Below are 17135 nucleotides of genomic sequence, written 5' to 3' on the forward strand. Positions count from 1 at the left end.
AGTTCATAATACTGTGTGGGTGAGCACATCTGTGATCATATTACCATAGAAGTATTCCATCTTTGACAGATTTGAACAGGCTGTCATTACTGGGGTCCATGGGGATAAGATGTTTGCAGTCTGGGTCATTTGCCAAGGCCTTATTGATCCAGTTCACAAAGGCCACTTTCTCTTCGTCTGAGGGCCAATTTGACAGGCAAAACATTAGCAATACAGCAGGCTTGGATTACCAGTGTGAGCCATGCAGAGCCAAGGACCATAAAAATGACTCAGTGTTGCAACTCATCACTGCTAATGAGTGCACTCTGGTTCAGCTTTCAGCAAGAGCTAAAATGTGCCTGACTAAGGCGTGCGATTACGGGAGGCTATGAACGTTACTATATCAAAGTTTTGGAGCGGTCAGAACATTTTGAGTTCAAAGTTTGGGTTCTTTTGAAGTGTAGCGAAATGTTTCTGGATTTTGAGTCAGCGGACTGTGGACAGCAGTGGGATGTTCTCACCAGCGTACGAGTGCTGCGTTCCTTCGCTGGAGATTCCAGATGTTCCTCCAAACGAGCGGATCCCATCTCTCCTGGAAATGGTCTTGCGGAAGGTCTCTCTCACTTCTTTGCTTCTGAGGTCCTGATAAATCTGTGGAACAAAGCAAGATATGAGGGGATCAACCACGACAAGATGACACACTCGAGCAAAGAGTCACTCAACCACAGATTTAACATTGACATATCCATAGGCTGTAGATATATTTTTACTTGTGTGTTTAGATTGATGTGGTAAATGGTCTGTATAATAATACAAGGGGAGCATAACAGTAGATCATACCGCAACAAACTCCTCAAAGCTTATTTTCTCATCTTTGTTGGTGTCACCTGCGATGAACTTCTCAGCAATCTCTCGCACCTTGTATCCTGGTAGGGAGAACCTAGCCTCTCGAAAGAGCTCCTGCAGCTCAAAGTCGCTGACGAAGCCGCTGTTATCGATGTCTGCAGGACAGATAAGGCACACAAAACACTTTCATCTGGTATTTTGTTCCATATCTGCTCGAGTTCATTATAAATGAGTTTTTGTCCAGCGAGGACCTCCAGCTCTGAAGCTATGAATAACTGTGAAGCACCTACACTTGCCTCTGTGCATGAAAAGCGCTGTAATACAAACTGCTGAGGATATCGTAAAATCGATGAACCTTCCACCACTGAATACATGAACACATGTGTAAGCATACAGTTGTACAGTTGGAGGAAGCCACGTTTTTTGCTCCACCACCATCTCTGCTGATGGTCAAAACCTCCTCAGTATCAAGCAGCGAGCCTGAGATGACACCATGCAGTAGTGCCGTGTTCCCTAGTTTCCTGTAAAATCTGGTGTTTGACCGGTCACATGTACCACAAGCAACTGTAAATGAGGTCCATCCCAGTTTCCCTGTATCTTCTTTTTTTAGCAACATCTAATGAGCAATGTTGTGTTGCTAAACAACCGACCAATTCTGTCGAACGCCTCCCGAAGCTCCTCCAGGTCCTCTCGGGAGATCTGTGTCACGTTGTCCTCCATGGTGCTGTCTCTTCAGCCTCTCTGACCATACGAAACGCCTGTGGACATGATCCATGGACACAGAGAGGCAGACACACTGAAGCATCTTATAAAAAAATACTGACTAATAAAAACAGAAAAATAAACGGATGACGTGCTCGAAATCATAAGATCGAGTCCTGCCTGTACCAAATCAGAAACTACAAAGTGAAACAGTTCAGGTAAGGACAAAGAAAATGGGTTAGGGAAATTATCAGTGCTCTGCTGCCATGGCTGCAGAGTAGAACTGCTTGGTTTATGCTTTAGAAGACTTTGAACTTTGACCTTTTACAACACCTGAGTGAAAAGAGAAACTTTGGTGAGACTATAAAGTATATGTATTTTGAGTTAGAGTGAATTGAAAAACAAACCACCAATAAGTCAATTAAACTTATAATGACATAACATTGTGTGCAGTTCTTTGGACAGCAAAACATCTTATATAGATTATATCTGTCACAAATTTACCAAAACAATGGAGTGGCCTTTTAGGGTAGGCCATACTTTTCCTCATAATACTCAAGTAAATTTAATACTGGACAGCATTGTCGTATCTATTTTTACACAGGAAAACAAATTTAATCCATCATGAATTTTCTAAAGTCACAACACATTGCATAATGAATGCCACAAGTCTCTAATGGAGTGTCATAGCTCTATAAACTCTTCATGAAGCTATATAAAAGCTCTGAATTAAGATGTACCTCTCCGTTGAGAATGACTCGTACTCCACCCTGGTTCTGAGGTCCAGCTTACAGTCAGAAGGAGGAGTGTCCCCACGGGAGCTGTGAGGTGGACAGACTGTAGACTGTGTGGACAGGTGAGGATAAGTCAGCTGCTGGGGGGGGGGGGGGGGGGGGGGGGGGGGGGGGGAGGGAACTTTGGCCCTTTCGAACTCTGTTCAGGGCGGATCTCCTCAACTAACCCTGCGGCTGGGGTTAACGTTTAGTGCACCATGCCACAGCTGAGCCAGCTGTGACGAGTTGCTGTGGAGAACCTGGGTCAGAGGCGAAGCAGTTAGCACGGCTAAGGAAGTGTCCCTTCGCTTATCATTATGAACTGATTTAAAACCCGAGCTTGAAGATTTATCATATCCTTTCCATATGGCTTAAGTAACACTTCACGAAAAGGGTGTCTATACCAGATTAACATTTCCATCAATACTTCATAATGCATTCATGAATGTTTAAAGCAATATTCATTAAAAATTCATGTTTTACATGAAAGTAATATGGAGTACTGTCTGTTTTTTTTTAAGTAAAAGTATCCAAAATCCATTATATTTCCTATCAAAATCCACAAATTTGAACATCCCCAAAATAAAAATGTACCTCAAAATCAAGAAAAGTGACCTGCGTGTTTACATCCAGACAGGACAACAGAAACAACACTCGGCTTCATTAATATTAGTGAATAGGCTTTGTTCATTTAGTGCAGCGAGACTCAGAAGGACTGAGGGAATACAGGAGGGAGTGAAAACAAAGCAGCAGGACAAATGACACTCTACACCTGAGCGGCGCCCAGAGCGTTGGGTAATTAGATCTGACCCGTGAGAGGGCCAGCGGAACCAAAATGGCTGGCAGGACCCAGTGCTACTTAGACATTCGTTTTAAGTATCTCTCAATCCAAAAATGCTAACACTGCTAACAATGAGTGGGCGTGAGTGGAGGTGGCAGTTAGTATTATCACATTTGCATGTTGCATTTGCATAACTACATCTCCAACCAATTACTTTACTATCAACTTGCAGATATTTGTGCAGTGTTCATGAGCTTGTTTTGATAAGGGAGGTCTAGAGAGACTCAGCCATCAGACAGTTTTGTAGGAATCAGTGGACCTATGTTCAACACACCAAGTCAGTGTGAGAGCTCTACATGACACTACCACGATAAGATCAACCAGAATAACTGAGAAGATGCAAGCAGAACTTAAATACTTGTGCGTGTCTCTTCCACCTGAAGCTACACATCCAACACTAAGATATCACAGTTAACACTAAAACAATAGTGTAGTATAATAAGTCCTATGAACTGTGTACTGCACGTGTAGGAGCATCAGGAGATAGAAGATTAACCTTCAATTCCAGTTTAAAATAAAAGTGTCAGTTTCTAAGCAAATAGCTAACACATTATGCTTACCCATCCAGCCGAATCATTAAATCACGTTCTGGTGGGATCTCCCAGAGGCCATCTTACCATTCCCAAGTCTCGCTTCGTCTTGTTTTGCACCATGGATTCTAGGCAACAGTTTCCATGCCTTACAAACGCCTTAAGGATTCCACACAGTATTCGCTCTTTTCTATATAGGAAATACAATCACAAACAAATGGGTTCTTCGGCAAAGGACACGAGGAACGTACTGAACAAACGCAGCTGTTTGAAGGGTGTGCAGATGCTTCACTGACACCCAAGCCAAGGCTGGTTGGCTTCTTGAAGAGCCTGTCAATGGGCCGAGCAACTCCACCTGCATTATTGATGGCCGTGAAAAGAGGATCGGTTACCATCATGAGCCAGGCCATTGCTGCAGAGCAGGAAGCAGGACAAACGCGCCACGCACAATTCCGCTATTCACCGCCAAGCCCTGTCAACTCAGGCAACTTGTGTTGACTGACAGCCGGCCCACATGGGAGGGGCTTCACGGAGCTTACCTGTGTGGTCCCTGACAAGATCTGGGGAGGCCATAAATGCACTGACTGAGAACGGAGTGGCTGAGTTGCCCAGAGAATGTTGGGTACATAAGGGTTTTTATTTCCAGCTGAGCTCAAAATGACCTGTCTAGGAACTAGTTTTTGTTCCCATGCCTTGCCTTAGAGATATTCACATCACCAGGAAGTTTCCCAGACTGTGTATTATTCAACCCTCCATTCACCGTATGACCCATTTGTAAAGTGAAGCTCTTGCATGTGGGACTATTGTTTGAATTAGTAATCACCAGGCCACTTACGACAGCCCCTAAACACTCGACCAGTAACGACATGATCCAACTTTGTGGATGTTTACTGTATTCTGGACTGTGATTGAATCACCTTTAGTCACTCTCAAAGTCAGTCTGCAGCCCCTCTTACAGTCAGTCTGTAGTCCCTCTCACAGTCAGTCTGTAGTCCCTCTTACAGTCAGTCTGCAGCCCCTCTTACAGTCAGTCTGTAGTCCCTCTCACAGTCAGTCTGCAGCCCCTCTTACAGTCAGTCTGTAGTCCCTCTCACAGTCAGTCTGCAGCCCCTCTTACAGTCAGTCTGTAGTCCCTCTCACAGTCAGTCTGTAGTCCCTCTTACAGTCAGTCTGTAGTCCCTCTCACAGTCAGTCTGTAGTCCCTCTCACAGTCAGTCTGTAGTCCCTCTTACAATCAGTCTGTAGTCCCTCTTACAGTCAGTCTGTAGTCCCTCTTACAGTCAGTCTGTAGTCCCTCTCACAATCAGTCTGTAGTCCCTCTCACAGTCAGTCTGTAGTCCCTCTCACAATCAGTCTGTAGTCCCTCTCAAAGTCAGTCTGTAGTCCCTCTCACAGTCAGTCTGTAGTCCCTCTTACAGTCAGTCTGTAGTCCCTCTCACAATCAGTCTGTAGTCCCTCTCAAAGTCAGTCTGTAGTCCCTCTCACAGTCAGTCTGTAGTCCCTCTTACAGTCAGTCTGTAGTCCCTCTCACAATCAGTCTGTAGTCCCTCTTACAGTCAGTCTGTAGTCCCTCTTACAGTCAGTCTGTAGTCCCTCTCACAGTCAGTCTGTAGTCCCTCTCACAATCAGTCTGTAGTCCCTCTCACAGTCAGTCTGTAGTCCCTCTCACAATCAGTCTGTAGTCCCTCTCACAGTCAGTCTGTAGTCCCTCTTACAGTCAGTCTGTAGTCCCTCTCAGTCAGTCTGTAGTCCCTCTCACAGTCAGTCTGTAGTCCCTCTCACAATCAGTCTGTAGTCCCTCTCACAATCAGTCTGTAGTCCCTCTCACAGGCAGTCTGTAGTCCCTCTTACAGTCAGTCTGTAGTCCCTCTCACAGTCAGTCTGTAGTCCCTCTCACAATCAGTCTGTAGTCCCTCTCACAGTCAGTCTGTAGTCCCTCTCACAATCAGTCTGTAGTCCCTCTTATAGTCTCTCTCACTCTCAAAGTTCCTGTGAGTGAACAGTAGTGTGACCAACTCAGTCATTGGCAGATAAATTATACTAACTAATATTGGTAAGCTGTTAGCACCAAAGCAAATTTAATAATCACATATAGCTTCAAAATCCTCATTATCTGTGAATTACTGCAATAACTGATTATTCGTATGAATTAATCAACCAATAATTGAATGCATTCCTTAATAAACTCTTCAACAAACTGCTGGGCAGAGAGGAAAAAAGAGCTCTGAGTGAAAAAATCAATCGCCAGAAGGTGGCGCTCATGCACAAAGAAAGGCGGAATAACCACGTCCCTCCATTACATTCAGTAACAATGGCTCTTGTTACATGAATCCATAGTCTTTTATTTTGTGGCACAATTGTTTTTCTTTATTTAAAAAAAAAAAAGTTTTAAGTTAGTTAAAATGCCAAATTGTTATTTGTTACACTGTAATAAAAATTAAGAACCTAGTCTTTGTGTCCACTCAACGTCATTCCGTCCCTTGGTCCCGTCATCCTTCTGTTTTGCATATGCTGTTATTCGATATCTGATTTTCATATTGTAGCTTTAAGGAAGTAGGCGCTCTTGTTTGGGCGAATTGGAATGACAGGTAGTATTGGGGCAAGCGAAAATTTCAATTAAACTACTATATGAAATACAGGAGTAATCTGAATAGAAATGTTCCTAATTTATAATTCACTGTACAAGAAGATGAAGATCATCAGATATCCATCATCAGATATCCATATGCCACCTAAAATAATATAATGTCACAAATATTACTACATATAAGGTCTGACATATAAGGTTTTTCTGATGAAAAAGCGTAGCTGCTCACTAAATGGGAGATAATAACATCCTAGATCCTACGTTTTTGTGTCTATTTACTTTCAATACTTTTATTTATAGGCTATATTCATTACACTGAACAAATATAAACAGTTAGTTATAGATCCTGGTACCACCGTGTGATGCCGGCGGTATTTGTGAGACGTAGTAAGAAAATCTATTAGTCCTTCCATCAACACAAGGGCCCGAATTCTTCCATCAATCTTCTTGGAGGAGGCGGGTCTTTCTGTCTTGTGGTGCTGTGATTGACGTCTCGCAGTCCGCTTGTTTCACAGTGAGCGCTTAAAAACGCGGAGTGTGACCGCGCTATCGGGAATAGGTACTTCACTATTTAGAGGGGTTCACGTATAGTGATATATCTTTTTATTCGGATTTTTATTGATGGTCGAAGCAGCATTATTAAGCAGTGGGACGTGCATTTTCGCAGGTATGTCGTTATTGTTTTACGAGGTTTGCTTTTGTCAACAGCCGCCTATCTATTGCAACGTGATGGCAAATATTTTGTGATACCAAAATACAGGTTGCTCCGGGGAAAGATAATACGAATTATTGCCATATTCTTATCAACACTCAATATTGCCGCTTATCAGTATCCGAATAGGAAGGCTTCTGTACAGAAGTGTATAATGTTTACGTTCTCTGTGTTTTGGTTTCTAGTTGCGACTTTCCTTCATCTCTGCATCTCTCAGTATTGATTTGATGGACTCAGGAACAACCGCAGCATCGTTAAGCGTAAACGGAGCACAATTTGCTGTCTCTGTCAGCCTAAATGAGAAGCAAACTGTACCAACATAAATTCTCGCCTCCATGGGGGCCAAGTTTTGGAAGAAAACACAAAACCTCCGGTAGAAACCAAATCAAAATAGTAGCCAACCCAGCCTTAATCATGAAGGTGCTGCGCAGGAAAAAGATTTTCGTGTTTCTCGCCTATTTTTTTCTCGTGGCTTTGACAATGCTGAACGTGGCTAATTATAAATGGATGAAAGAACCACAACAGTGCAGCCAACAGACGCCCAGATTATCAGACTCGTCATTTCACAGCAGATCAGACTTGCGCTTTCTGTACACGGCCCCACAGACGTCGAGGAAGCAGCTTGTGTATGTCCTGACCACTTGGCGATCCGGCTCGTCTTTCTTTGGGGAGCTATTCAACCAAAACCCCGGCGTGTTTTTTATGTTCGAGCCACTGTGGCATGTTTGGCAAAAGCTCTATCCTGCTGATGCGGTTTCACTGCAAGGAGCCCAACGAGATATGCTTCGTGCCATCTACAGGTGCGATTTTTCCGTTTTCCAGATGTACCAAAGTCACACGGGGAAGAATCTAACAACTGTGGATCTGTTTGGTTCTGGTTTAAATAAAGTTGTCTGCTCATATCCCCTCTGTTCATCTTATAGAAAAGATGTAGTGGGTATGGTGGATGAAAAAGTTTGTAAAATGTGCCCTCCTCAAGACGTTGTAGTCTTAGAGAGAGAATGCAGAAAATATGGAACCATTGTGATTAAGGGTGTCCGTATATTGGATGTAAACATTTTGGCTCCTCTGTTAGAGGATCCCTCTCTTAATCTGAAAATTATCCACCTGGTCCGTGACCCTCGAGCAGTGGCCAACTCCAGGATCAAGACCAAGCACGCTCTGATGCGGGAGAACTTTCAGGTTCTCCGCAGCAAAAGCCAAAAGGCCCAGTATGTGGACCATAGGAGAAAATACGTCTCGGACTTCTACTCCGTGTCAACCATGGAGGTGATCTGCGAATACATGTCCTACACCCTCAAATCCGCCCTCAGCCCTCCCGACTGGCTCAAGGGGAAGTACATGCTTGTGCGCTATGAGGACCTGGCGAAGAACCCGGTCCAGACCCTGCGTAACGCCTACCGCTTCGCCAACCTGACCATCAGCAGCGCCATCGAGTCCTTCGTCATGAACATGACGGGCGGTGGCAGTTCCTACGTGTCATCTTTCCAGGTCTCATCTAGGAACGCCACGCATGCAGCCAACGCTTGGAGAACGCTGCTTAGCTATGAGCAGGTCAAACAGGTGGAGACCTACTGCAGTTATGCCATGTCTGTCCTGGGCTACCTGCCCATTCAGTCGCCAGCGGTGTTGAAGAATCTGAGCGTATCTTTGTTGACGCTCCCCAAGCTTTAAAGTCCTTGCCAACACCACCCTGGAACTGGCCTCGCTGGTTTTGAACCTTGTGTTGAGTGCCATACACTTTCTGAACATGGTGATTCTTGACAACTGCTCAAGATGGAACCTCAGTAATTGTCAGGGTGTTCATGGCCACATTTGTGGAGATGAGACTGTTATTACCAGAGCACATCTGACCAAAGAGAACTGAAAAAGCATATTTTGTACAGCATCTCCTGTACTTTTTAAACTATGCCATGATATAAGCCCATCACATTCAGATATTGTTACTGTAAAGTGATGAAAGATGCAGCAGTAACAGCAGTAATAACCTTGTATTTTTAATTTGCATATGACATGCAGAGTCTAGTTACCTGAAGGCATTTGGTCTTCATCCAATGAATTATAGGAGACAACATGCTAATTACATGTCAGTGAAACAGGAAGTGACACGTCTAAGCAACTTGCTGATGTCTGCTGCTGAAATATGGTTGCCTCTTCATGAAAGCGTATCTTAGAATGTTTTGTACACATTCTGTCCTGTACAGGAAGGTGAGGATTTTGGGTGAACTTCTTGTTTCTATATGGAAATGTGAACTGATTTCAGTTTGTGTCTTCAGGTGATTAGTAACTTATTGACACAGTGCCTTTGTTCAGAAATGCTGTGGGTTAGAAGCTGACCTTCTACAGAACTAAAGAGCTTTTTATTGTAAAAAAGCAGTGTTTTGCAGTGGCCACATTAATCCTATCAAACCCTTTATCCATCACAGTGGCCATGGTGTGTTTGTACACAGACTTCTAAAAGCCAGTCCACGGTATATTAAACAGTACAGGACTTTAATTTGTGTCAAAAGACATGACATCATAGACATGACATCATCATAGCCAAAGAGGACAAGTAAGGGCTTTTTGAAGAAAACTTTTTAAAAATTAAAGCACTTTCATCCATAATGTTTTGGCATTGTTATAATTTTAAATGATCGTGGAATAAAAAAGTCCAGCATCACTTGTGTCACTCTAGTTTTCTAGACGTGGGTATTTTCAGAATGCTGACGTGGTGTGTGCAGTTCTGGCCCTGTTTTGGGCCAATGGGGGGACCCATTCTCTTCTGGCCAACGCCGGCCACCATAACAACAGTAATTGGACAGATACATGTATCTGTAGCATGTACATGTATCTCTATGTAATTCTCATTCTTAAGAGTCCTAGACTTCTTGATGGTCAGTAATAGTAGTCCAGGGCTGTGGAGATACAGTCATAGCAGGGAAGAATTTGGGGTGGTGAGAGGGGCCAGGGCAGAAGGTTGATGCTTCACCCATAGCTGGTCAGGTAGGAGGTGGCAGGCCCAGGGTGGATAGGCTAATCTCTCCTCGTCTCAGTATTTCTCAGGTTGGAGGGAGGCCATTTGGAAAGAGAAAAGAGGGATAATAAATAATATTATAAAGTATAAATAAGTATAAGTAAATAAGAAAAAGTAAATGAATCACATTTCAATATGTAAGATTATTACTATGCTAAGAAATTCAGTCCAAATGATACAAAAAGTTAATAGACCACTTTGAATTTTCTGGAGATCTGCAAAACTGGCTCCAAAATGTGATCCGTGCAATGTGATGTGTTTTTCTTTCTAATAGTTTTCACGGTGCTCGTAAAGAGATCATTTGTACTTGTCCAACAAGACAAAATAAATTCAAGCACCCATTTTAGAGATTCTCTGCATCCCTCATCGAAGCCAAGGGCTGCTACAAAAACATTATGTAACAAATTTTACACAGCCATGCCTTTGTTCAACCTGGCGTTCTGTAAAGTTGTTATTATGTATAAACACATTAATGTTTTGGGAGAGTAGCAAGTAACATCATGTGTGTATATGAATCTGTGAAATGTGTGTTTGTATGTTGTGAGTTTTTATGACTCATCTGGGGGCGGAGCTATATAGGGTGAAGTCAGGTAAAATGGGGCACTTTTTGGTAAATGGTTTATAAGACCATCAAACATGCTATACCTGAGATTTAAGAGTGGGGTAGGATTGGGGTGCTTGGTTTCGGACTCAGACCAGCTTATCTTCTATCCTGTAGATATCTGTTGTTGTTTGATTGTTGTACGATTGGAATGGTTTAGTATTTGAGGGAGATTGTATGTGGGTGTATATATGTGTGTAGATGGGTGTGTATGTGTGGGTACATATATGAGTGTGTTGCACATATGGGATGAAGGTGTGTGGGTGTGTATGTGTGTGAGGGTGAATATATGGGAGGAATGTGTGTGGGTGTATATGTGTGTAAGGGTGTATATGTGTGTGTGGGGTGTATGTGTTTGGGTAAATATGGATGTCCAATGTTGTATGAATGGTATGGCTGAACAGGCTACTCTCTGTGGTGGGGGTGGTGGGGGTCTGGGCTTGGATGCGGTGGTGGCGTGTGGTGTCTCCCTGGTCTCCCCTGGTCGACCAGTGGTCCGGGGCTTTGCCCACGTTTGTCCCAGAACCTGTCCCTTCAATTTTAACTGTACCACAGTATCACGCATTACCATACATTCATATACACCAACACCTACACACAACCCCGCTGGGGCGGGCATGCGGGGGTCACTGGGAAGTGCAGCCCTGGGACTCCACTGCTCCTGGAGGGGTCGCGGGCGGGTGGGATTCACGGGTCTTTCTCTGCCTGCCTCTGACCTCTGGGGGAATGTTGTCGCAGCTTTCTACCCTTGCTGGTAAGTACATTCTGTACATTTATCCTATGTTGCACTTACATAAACACACACTCACACACACATACATCACTGTCATTTATGCTGTATGTCGTAGGTACACTTTCTGCTCTTCTTACATAAACACACACACACACTCACACACACACATACATCACAGTCATTTATGCTGTATGTCGTAGGTACACTTTCTGCTCTTCTTACATAAACACACACACACACTCACACACACACATACATCACAGTCATTTGTGCTGTATGTCTTAGGTACACTTTCTGCTCTTCTTACATAAACACACACACACACTCACACACACACATACATCACAGTCATTTGTGCTGTATGTCTTAGGTACACTTTCTGCTCTTCTTACATAAACACACACACTCACACACACACATACATCACAGTCATTTGTGCTGTATGTCTTAGGTACACTTTCTGCTCTTCTTACATAAACACACACACTCACACACACACATACATCACAGTCATTTGTGCTGTATGTCTTAGGTACACTTTTTGCTCTTCTTACATAAACACACACACTCACACACACACATACATCACAGTCATTTGTGCTGTATGTCTTAGGTACACTTTTTGCTCTTCTTACATAAACACACACACTCACACACACACATACATCACAGTCATTTGTGCTGTATGTCTTAGGTACACTTTCTGCTCTTCTTACATAAACACACACACTCACACACACACATACATCACAGTCATTTGTGCTGTATGTCTTAGGTACACTTTCTGCTCTTCTTACATAAACACACACACTCACACACACACATACATCACAGTCATTTATGCTGTATGTCTTAGGTACACTTTCTGCTCTTCTTACATAAACACACACACTCACACACACACATACATCACAGTCATTTGTGCTGTATGTCTTAGGTACACTTTCTGCTCTTCTTACATAAACACACACACTCACACACACACATACATCACAGTCATTTGTGCTGTATGTCTTAGGTACACTTTCTGCTCTTCTTACATAAACACACACACTCACACACACACATACATCACAGTCATTTGTGCTGTATGTCTTAGGTACACTTTCTGCTCTTCTTACATAAACACACACACTCACACACACACATACATCACAGTCATTTGTGCTGTATGTCTTAGGTACACTTTCTGCTCTTCTTACATAAACACACACACTCACACACACACATACATCACAGTCATTTATGCTGTATGTCTTAGGTACACTTTCTGCTCTTCTTACATAAACACACACACTCACACACACACATACATCACAGTCATTTGTGCTGTATGTCTTAGGTACACTTTCTGCTCTTCTTACATAAACACACACACACACTCACACACAAAGCCGGAGTGGCTAATCGGGAGATTCGGGAGGATTCCCGATGGGCCGGTTCATGTCAGTCTCTAGTTTGGGCCGATTGGGAGGGAAAAATAATTTTGGGCCGGATTTGGTCATAAAACTCCCGGGCTGAAAAAGTGTCCCACTCCGGCCCTGCTCACACACACACATACATCACAGTCATTTGTGCTGTATGTCTTAGGTACACTTTCTGCTCTTCTTACATAAACACACACACTCACACACACATACATCACAGTCATTTGTGCTGTATGTCTTAGGTACACTTTCTGCTCTTCTTACATAAACACACACACTCACACACACACATACATCACAGTCATTTGTGCTGTATGTCTTAGGTACACTTTCTGCTCTTCTTACATAAACACACACACACACTCACACACACACATACATCACAGTCATTTGTGCTGTATGTCTTAGGTACACTTTCTGCTCTTCTTTTAGTAGCAGCAGTTGGTGAATCATTGCAGTGGTCATTTGAGCTGTGTTTTTTCTGCCCTTGTATTTCCCTTTTTAGTTTCTCTCCCCCTCTTTTCTCTCCTGTCCTGTATGGTCCACCTAACCCCAATTGTTTTTATCACTATTGTACTGTATTATACAGAATTGTTTTCTTTTGATCCTTACATTAAAAATATAGTTGTCCTCCAAAGATTGGAAGAGACACACTGTAAAAAGTACCATCTTGATAAGTTAAAATTGCTCAAGAATATTATTCTATTTCAAGTAGCTGAAAGTTTTTTGTATAAATGTATGTAAAAATATCTTTACCTATTGGCAGTTTTTCAAAAGACAAAAACTACTTAAAATAAGGTTAAAAAAAATCAGAGCCATTTTGAATAATCAATATGCCACTTATATGCCACTATAATTCAAATATTATGTTTGTGTCAATTTCACATTATTTCAACCTTTCACAAATCAAATCTCAAACATATGGTCCTGTAGATGAGGAGACTTCTTGCAAGAGAGCTTGCACAGTCTCATATGGCAGCCAAAGTGAAAGGAAAGGTTTGTAAGCAGCAACCACCCACACATGACACATGCCTCATTTACATAACACTGGAGGTAAGAAGGACTATTCACACCTGCCAACACCTGTCATTTGACAGTGCTTTGGGAGTAAAATGTATATCTGCCAAAAGACGAGGGGTTGGTAGTTCTAGTGGCAAACTGTCTGGTTTGTTAAAAGGTGGTGAGAAGATTAATAAAACACAGTAATGTTGGAGTACCATTTTAATATCATCCACCCCTGCAGTCTTGCAACACGGCCATGTGTAATTCCCGGTGTATTGCCCTTGAGCCATACAAAACCGTCACAACTCGGTATTACGGAAGTAAAAAGTTGAATAGATAGAAGAATGTGAGAGAACCTGTTACATTATGCAACGATGATGCTGTAATATATTTAATAAACCAGCACAGCAAGTGAAACTCACTTGTCCGTGTCTTTTCCGGACAGTACTATGCTGATGCAGAGTGCAGAGCCATGTTACTGAATAACATTTTATCCACCTGTTATAAAATGAAAACTGAATAATGAACAAATTAAAAATAACAGCACCGCCCAGTCCTTTATAAGTAGGTCATTATGTAAGAGTTAATCATAGCTATTACTAAGTATTATTCATAAAATTAATGGAATTATTATTCATAGAATTTGAAGCCACACCTTATAATATAAAAATAACTGAATGATCAAATCATCAAAGCTTTCCATGCAAAACTTGTGAAATTCAGATTTTTACAGTGATACAGCAGTTTCTCAGCAGGAGCCTTTACGCTTGGGCTCCGTCTCTCAGCACAAAGATCTGGACAGATGGGTGATCGGACTGGTTTATATAAATGAGATGTACGCCCTCTGCAGCCTGGTGGTCTTTTTTGAGAGGTGTAGCATAAATGTGAGGTTGTGCTGATTTGCTAAATCGCAGGTACCTGAAGAAATGGATACACTGCTCTGGCTTTATATCCGTCACTTTGGAGAAGATGATCTCATCTGATTAGATCCATCAACTTATCAAAATCCTTTTAATTCAGCAGAGGATGGGAGTTTGCAATATTAATATCTAAATAATGGAAAGCTATTTGAAGGATGTGATCTCCAGCATTAAATTGGGCAAATATTCATTTTTACTAAAATGTCATTTTTATATAGAAAAATGAACTGGACTGGAGCCAAACATGCAGTATAGATGAAAGGAAATGTGATGCTTTAAACCTGCTCTATGTAATCAATGACATTGTTAAGACATGTTTATTCATTTATAATGGATCAGATGCTATAGTGAAACAATGTTCTAGTGAAGTGAAAGTATTCAGAGTGTTGGTTATTGGTATGGCGCATAGAGAAATGTACAGTAGTTGAATCCACTTTAAAAAATTGAAGCCAAAGTTACATTTGGTCAGTATGGTCAACACGTATTCACCCTTAACCTTGTTAAATTATTTTTAGCATTCAAAGAAATGACAACTTCTGGGTTTGTTTATGTGGATTTCAGAAAATACTGCATAATAACCGAAAGAATAATCAATCAATCAATCAATCAAATTTTTATTTATATAGCGCTTTTTACAACAGTTGTTGTCACAAAGCAGCTTTACAAGTGTCGAGTCCTAGCCCCCAGTGAGCAAGCCAAGGGCGACAGTGACAAGGAAAAACTCCCTAGTTTTTTTGCATGAGGAAGAAACCTTGAGAGGAACCAAGACTCAGGGGGGGAACCCATCCTCCTCTGGCCGACACCGGTCACCATGACAACAACAACAATTTAAACAGAAAGAAATAAAGAAAAGGAAAAGATGTAGTAATGTCCATCATGGTGTAGGCTCATCCGGTCAGGCAGTAGGTGGCTTGTCTCTCCTCATCTCATTTTTCCTCGAGCAGGCAGGCAGCCATGTGGAGAAAATAAAACAGGGAAAATTAGCTCTGTATGAGGACATATACAGGACAGATGAAATTAAACACATTTCTGGAGTGTGGCAGCAACTCCGGCATTAAGTTAATCTATTACAGCCTAGCTAAAAAGGCAGAACCAGAAGGTAACATAGGCTTGGGGGCATTCTGAGACAATGGCATCCATCCACTGCCCTGTCAACAAACTTGAGTGACCACGAGCAGTGACAGGACGACAGCACCAGCGCCCCAGTCTACCATAAAACCCTTCATCTATGAACCCCTGGATCTGTACCTTTATCTAAGGGGGGATGTTAATTATCAAACGCTAAACCAAATAGGTGGGTTTTCAACCTAGACTTAAAGATTGTGACTGTGTCAGAGTCCCGTACGCAATAACCGAAAATTCTCTCATAAATCCATTTTGACCTGTGGGGAGATTCGACATGTTTCAAGTCTATGAGCAAGGAGAGAGCGTAGTTTAGTTTAGTGAGAATTTCGGTAGCTATATATATTCAGTAAGTCTAGAGCAGGGGTGGGTAAACTTTTTGACTTGCGGGCCACAATGGGTCCTAAAAGTTGACAGAGGGTCCGGGTCAGGAGCATATGGACACGCACTTTAATTTATTATCTTTATACACTTCAATTGAAGGTGCAAAGGTAATGAAATCAACATTTACTGGAAAAAGATAAATGGAAGACTTTCAACATTCAAAACATTATTACCTAACGAAATACTCGAGCTCAGTAATTTCTAATCGTTTTAAACACCGCAAAATCATGGACGGATTGTTCTGAGAGACAGACTGCATTAAATATCCTACCTGCAGCAGAAACCAGAAAGGGCTCATTAAATTGAGAGCGATGTGCGGCGTGTTCATGAAGCTACTGAACCGCTGCTGTGCGTAAATGCGCCAGTGGGGAACCGTCAGGGCCCTCTACGCCCTCTCAGAGGGCCTAAAATATTCTTAAAACATTATATATATATATATAATTATCCAATTTTATTTTATCTACTTACAGTTTTACAATTGACATCTAAACAATTACAAAATTATAAGCAAATAAAATATTCACCCGTGTCTATTCAATCTGTGTTGGAAGGTGAGGGGTTAAGTGGAAGCCTGTGAGCCTGTGTCTCCCCCTATCAGGACTGTGATGCCCGCTGTTCGTTTACAGAGGGCCTGGCAGTTATAATTCAGCGCAATACCAGTTTCAAATGACAGTAAAATTGACCAATCATATCTTCCCTCTTAATGGGCGGGCTTAACTGTATGATAATTTCCGCCCGCTGTGGCGACGCTAGCTGTCGTTAGCCTACCCCGCTAGCTAGTTTCGATTCAGTCCTTTGACGTCCTCATTTACATATTCCGCTTGCGAGAACCACGGAGCTGTGAAACCTTATTTTGTTTGGAAACTTATTTTGCTTAACAAGTTATCTAGTACAAATGTTATTGTTTATTGCGTTTCTAAAGCTATACTGTCATCTCGGTTTTTTCTTTATTCTTTAGTG

General features: G+C 42.1%; 2 protein-coding genes across 4 annotated transcripts in view; one reads left to right on the forward strand and one right to left on the reverse strand.

Annotated features, from left to right (window-relative positions):
* pls1 (plastin 1 (I isoform)) overlaps positions 1-3961 on the reverse strand; it is a 23844-nt gene extending 19883 nt beyond the window's left edge. For 2 of the 3 annotated variants that reach the window (XM_076972669.1, XM_076972667.1), the window contains exons 1-5: positions 2268-2398; positions 1476-1583; positions 820-980; positions 501-630; positions 45-177 (exon numbers count right to left, since the gene is read on the reverse strand). In XM_076972669.1, the coding sequence (XP_076828784.1) occupies positions 45-177; positions 501-630; positions 820-980; positions 1476-1545 (494 nt within the window). In that variant the 5' untranslated portion in view covers positions 1546-1583; positions 2268-2398. Of the gene's footprint in view, positions 1-44; positions 178-500; positions 631-819; positions 981-1475; positions 1584-2267; positions 2399-3701 lie in introns of those variants that run through there. The other variant, XM_076972668.1, reaches the window with a different exon arrangement.
* Positions 3962-6783: 2822 nt separating this feature from the next.
* On the forward strand, positions 6784-9632 carry chst2a (carbohydrate (N-acetylglucosamine-6-O) sulfotransferase 2a). The gene is made up of 2 exons (XM_076973480.1): positions 6784-6925; positions 7156-9632. Exon 2 carries the CDS (start codon positions 7268-7270, stop codon positions 8642-8644), a length of 1377 nt encoding a protein of 458 aa, XP_076829595.1. The 5' UTR covers positions 6784-6925; positions 7156-7267; the 3' UTR covers positions 8645-9632.
* The last annotated feature ends 7503 nt before the right edge of the window (positions 9633-17135 follow it).

The sequence above is a fragment of the Brachyhypopomus gauderio genome, chromosome 14 (genome assembly GCF_052324685.1).
Source record: "Brachyhypopomus gauderio isolate BG-103 chromosome 14, BGAUD_0.2, whole genome shotgun sequence".
NCBI classification, from domain to species: Eukaryota; Metazoa; Chordata; class Actinopteri; order Gymnotiformes; family Hypopomidae; genus Brachyhypopomus; species Brachyhypopomus gauderio.